Consider the following 5,001-nt stretch of genomic DNA (forward strand, 5'->3'; position numbering starts at 1 on the left):
CACACACACACACACACACACACACACACACACACACACACACACCTACACACACAGAAAGACATACCGACAAACTTACCATAAACAATAACGGTGGCTGTAGTGCTTCGTCTTTTGGCCACTATATTCTTGGCCACACACGTGTAGTTGGCTGTGTCAGAGAGACGCGCCTGCTTGATGATCAGGTTGTGGTCAATAGTGATATAGAAGTTTCTGTCCTCCGCCGGGTCGATTACCTCTTCATTCTTTAACCACTCCACCTAGGGGACATTCAGAGGGTAAATGTAGGTGAGGACAATGTCTTTTCTACACCAATGATAGGCAAAGAGATGTTTTACAGAGGACAAGTTTATTACTGCCATGAAGTGAAACAATTTAAATTTGACAAGATATCTAGTAAGTTATAGCGACGCCTTTTTTGCAACACATACTCCCTGTAGAGGAAATTATAATATTAGGTTCAAATCTTCTTTTCATAACTGATCCAGAGGATAAAATAAGAATACAAATATTAAAGCTTTCTTGGGTTTAATCTTGTTTTTAGAAACTTTTAGGAGTGATGTAGGACTTAGAAAGCGTGCTGCCGTCATCTTTTTTGATGGTTCAATGAGGAAAAGCTTTGAGAACATGCCATATTCAATAGTCAAAGGAGATAAATAAATAAATAAGCAGCTGAAGGACAGGACGCCCGTTAGCGGCTCCCTAATCTGTCTTATGATCTCTCATGCTTCATCTTGTACTGTAAGTAACCCAAACCGCTCTCATGAATAAATCCTTGAGATTACAGATTACAAATTTACAAGCAAATTAATGTGTTTTATGAGGCAGGAAACAATAATAAGACTGATTGTGCATAATGAAATACCAGGAAGCTGCTCACGCACCAAGTCACAGGAATTAAACACTTGAAATCTGAATGACCCTCACTTACAGTGGGCCCTTAACAACAAGGAACCCTTGGGTGGCTGTAAAGGAAAGGAAAATGCCCAAACATATGCTTTCGAAAGGTACTTTGGGTGAAGGGTAGGACAGCGGGAAACTATTCTATTTATGAGCCTAATCAGATTTCCCGAGTGCTGTATTTACTGGACCAAACCCTCATAAATTCAGCCTGTCCAAGCTTTATGGCAGGCACATAAATGTCCAAGCTGTGTTGTTTAATTCATGTTGTTTAATTTCCTCCTCCCCTCTCATTAGGAAATGGATATCTCAGATGCAGAAAAGAGGAAATTCATTGTTATTCTTCAGTTTGCCGTTTACTCACTCTCCACTGTTATTCTCAGTTTTTCCACCCAGTTCTGAATCAGATTCAGTAGTACTCTTTGGTCATGGGGTGCAATGTAGCTGTGAATTCTCAATCTTAAGTGAGATGCTGTGTGACCTTTCAGCTTCCATTACAACATAAAGGTTATACAGAGAAAAAGACTAAGCCAAAGGAACAAAAACATTTATTTACAGTCAGACGATAAGCTTATCCTCATACTGTAAAGGTATAAAACAATGTGTTCTTTTCTGCGCAAAGGAAAAAACCAATAGAAATTACATTTGCAGGATAAAACAGACTATTTGGATCTCTTTTTATTTATGATATAAGAAGTGCTGTGGTCACAGGAAGCAATGATTTGACTATGACTTATTTTGAAGCATTGCCACAAGAGATACAAATTATTCAATAGACTTAATGTAATGCAATACAAACCAAATCATGAAATAGTTAAGTAAAATAGTTATGATCTACTGTAGAACATGTATATACATATACATACATGTGTATAATATGCAGAACTATTCCAGTAAATGGTCCAAACACGAATTCTTTTATATATTTATATTTTCTTTGTATCCTGCACTAGGAAAAATTCTGTTGTAATGCCATTATGAATGGAGCGTGCTGTGACAGTGGTAATTTCATCTGAGCCACAGTTTTGAATCAGTGTCAGTTTTTTCCTGACAAAGAAATTGCCCGTGCCCTGCCATACCACACTGAAGTAAGACAGCGGTGCCAAAAGTCCCACTAATGTGTTTCTTTAAGTTAAGACAGCAGCGTTTCTTTATAATGACAGATTTATTAAACGTGGGGAAAAATAAATTGTCTGAAAGACATTTATTTTCTCAAGACATGTCAAGCTGTTCATCAATGTTTTCTGCACAGTAAAAGAAAGGGAAGCATTTCTTTTTGTAGGATATTATGCAGTGATTTTGCTGCTCTGGCCCACTTGAGATCATACTGGGTTGTGTGTGGAAATGAGTTTGAAAACCTGGATCAACAAATTAGCCATCACCAACACATCCCATTAGACAGCGTGGACGCTTAAAATGAATAAAATATGGCATTAAGCAAACAAATGTAACACTGTTTTTGGTAAAACTAGTCTCTTGTTCACTATATTACAAAAATAGTCTCTCGTGGTGCTTTGGATGCTCATGTAATACTTATAATTTACTGATACGCTGAAATTTCCCAGATGATCCAATGGAATGTGTTTTTTAAATTTAATTTTTCTTTTTTCCTCTTGCATTCATGTTAATCTAACATGCACACACTTTATAGAAAAGAAACAGAATAGGAGCGGAAGCATGTGAATGCGTGTGGGTAAACCGAGAGAGACAGGTGACGTGGGGGCGAGAGTTAAAATAACAAATACACATTCTCCCTTGAGGTTGGTTTGATCCAATCAGCCACCCTTTGCAATTCACACACATGCACACAGTCTTACACCAGCTGTGGCTAATGATGCAGTGGCAGTGGTAGAATAGCCACCACATGTGGTCTCTTTGTCTGAAGCCAACAGAGCACACATCAGTCTAACACGCGTCAGTCTTCAGGCGTCGTCAAAGTCCACGGTGGCTTTCAGTGCATCGTAACACTAAAGCTCACAACCCATACAAACAGGCTCTCTCACTCTAGCTTGCTACAATTTCAGTGCAGCCGGTAAAACAAGAGAAATGGACAAATTAAATATAGACAGAAAAAAAGCAGTGGAATGCTGAATGCTGTTTATAGTGACCTTTTCTTTTACATTAAGTTATATTTACATAAAATACAAGTAGAGGAAATTCATAATGAAATAAAACATTTAAGGCAACAGTACAGTGACAGCTTTAGACCTGCAGAGGTTTTTGGTGATTGTGTTCCATTAAACTTTGCACTGAGTAAGCGAGCACTCTGCATCTATGGACAGGGAGATGTATACAGAGTATATCAGAGGATAACAAATATAGATGCTTAATAAAAATGCTAACATCTCCTCAGCTTTAAGGCAAACGATGCAATGCCAGAAAACACGAACTATTAACAATAAGGTTTTCTTGTTTTTACTCATCATGCACAGAACTCCAGAACTAACAAGTTACAAATAGAAGGTCGCCCAGGTTAACTGAATGTGGAGCTTAAGTTACTGGAAGAAGAGTGGTAGAACAATTCAAATATATGGATATAGTTCTGAGAAAACGTATTTGTTCCTTTCCCGATTCTTAGTTTTTCCATATTGGTATTAATTAAAAGTTTTCAGTCAAAAAGCAAACTTTAATATCAGATGAGGAAACGCCGAGTAAATGCAAAATGCTGTTCAAACCTTCCTAGTCATGCGTGAAAAAGTAATGGCAACAACAACTGCAATTAAGTCTTTGTGATAGCTGATAGTCTTTTACTCCTTCTCTGTGCAGGAATTGCTTTAATTTGGTCAGACTGGAGAGTTTTTGAGTTGTTCAGAGGTGGACTTGCTGGTGTGTTTAGGATCACTGTCTTGCTGCATGACCCAAGTGGGCTTCATCCTTAGGGCATGAACTGATGCCTGGCAGAATTCATGTCTAATGTTAATTTTTCTTTGGATGGTCTGAAAGACCAAGCAATGTTTTTATACATGGATGGACAACCTAGACGCGTTTGTGGCATTTAATCATTCTTGTGTTGTTAAGCCAGTATAAAACAGGATGTCAAAACTGCCTGCTAATTTCTCTCACATTTTAAATACATTTCTAGCCCTCCTTGCACAGCCACTGTTGTTAAGTACCTGACAATGTTTTAAATGTCATGAATATTTTAGCAACGACACCACAAGTAGTTAGGGGAAAAAAAAATTGTGTTTTTCCTCGGTCATATTTTTTTTTATTTTATCATGTTTTATAATCTGACATCTGTTGTTGCACAACATTGTAATCATATTTTAGCAGGGCTGTCTAGTGTTCAACAAAATCTCTTAACGGATGTTCATTATGCTAATGTGCAGAGAAGTAAATGCAGCTCTTTGGTTCCTGACCTCATACTGTGAGCACAGCTACAATTGTGCACAAAGTGTTCTATAATGTATGTGGCTGCAAGACTGAGTTAATATCTCAATTTTATGAATTGAACTGAATAGTGTACGCCGAAGTGTTTAAATAGATTAGCAAAATCTCAAGGCCTGTGCAAGTATGTGTTTATGCACGCTTACCTGTCTCAGTGTAATTATTGTGAGTGAATCAAAGGTTCCGAGCATCAAAGTTAACATTAAACTGATTTCTCTTTGTTCTTTTATCTTGCCCAGATGAAACACTAGAATTGACACCTCATTTTTAAACTTTCTTTTTCCCCAATTTTCACTCAAGCCTTCTCTTCTTATCTCGTCCCCCCCACCCCCCCGTGCTCCCCCGCGCACACATCCAATCGAGCAAAACTTTAAAGACCCTCATCTCTCTCCCACACAATCGCATGCGTGCACATGCGCACAAAGTGGTGTTTCTGTCACATAAGAGGACATTGACTTACATTGATTATTTCCTACTCTAACCATGAATGCTACTTACCTAATCCCAACTATTATGGCCAAATTCACTAAATGAGGCAGATTGGTGTGATGAGATCACAAAAAAGCGCTGATGGGAGTGCACAGCGCACTGATTTATAAACAAAGACGCAGATAGTTTGTTCCAGTGATGACCAGCATTCTGCCAAGAAGAGTGCAAATTAGCTTACATATGCATATACTAGGGGTGCAACGATATTCGTATCGATATTGAACC

At 38.2% G+C, this 5,001-nt stretch overlaps 1 protein-coding gene across 1 annotated transcript in view; it reads right to left on the bottom strand.

Moving 5' to 3' along the window:
• Window positions 1–5,001, bottom strand: part of LOC102212007 (netrin receptor UNC5C-like) — a 180,561-nt gene that overhangs the window by 38,845 nt on the left and 136,715 nt on the right. Inside the window, exon 5 of the mRNA XM_005722072.1 lies at window positions 80–260. Coding sequence (XP_005722129.1) covers window positions 80–260 — 181 coding nt within the window. The remainder of the gene's footprint in view (window positions 1–79; window positions 261–5,001) is intronic.

The sequence above is a fragment of the Pundamilia nyererei genome, unplaced genomic scaffold (genome assembly GCF_000239375.1).
Source record: "Pundamilia nyererei isolate P.nyererei 1_Seehausen unplaced genomic scaffold, PunNye1.0 scaffold00006, whole genome shotgun sequence".
Lineage (NCBI taxonomy): Eukaryota > Metazoa > Chordata > Actinopteri > Cichliformes > Cichlidae > Pundamilia > Pundamilia nyererei.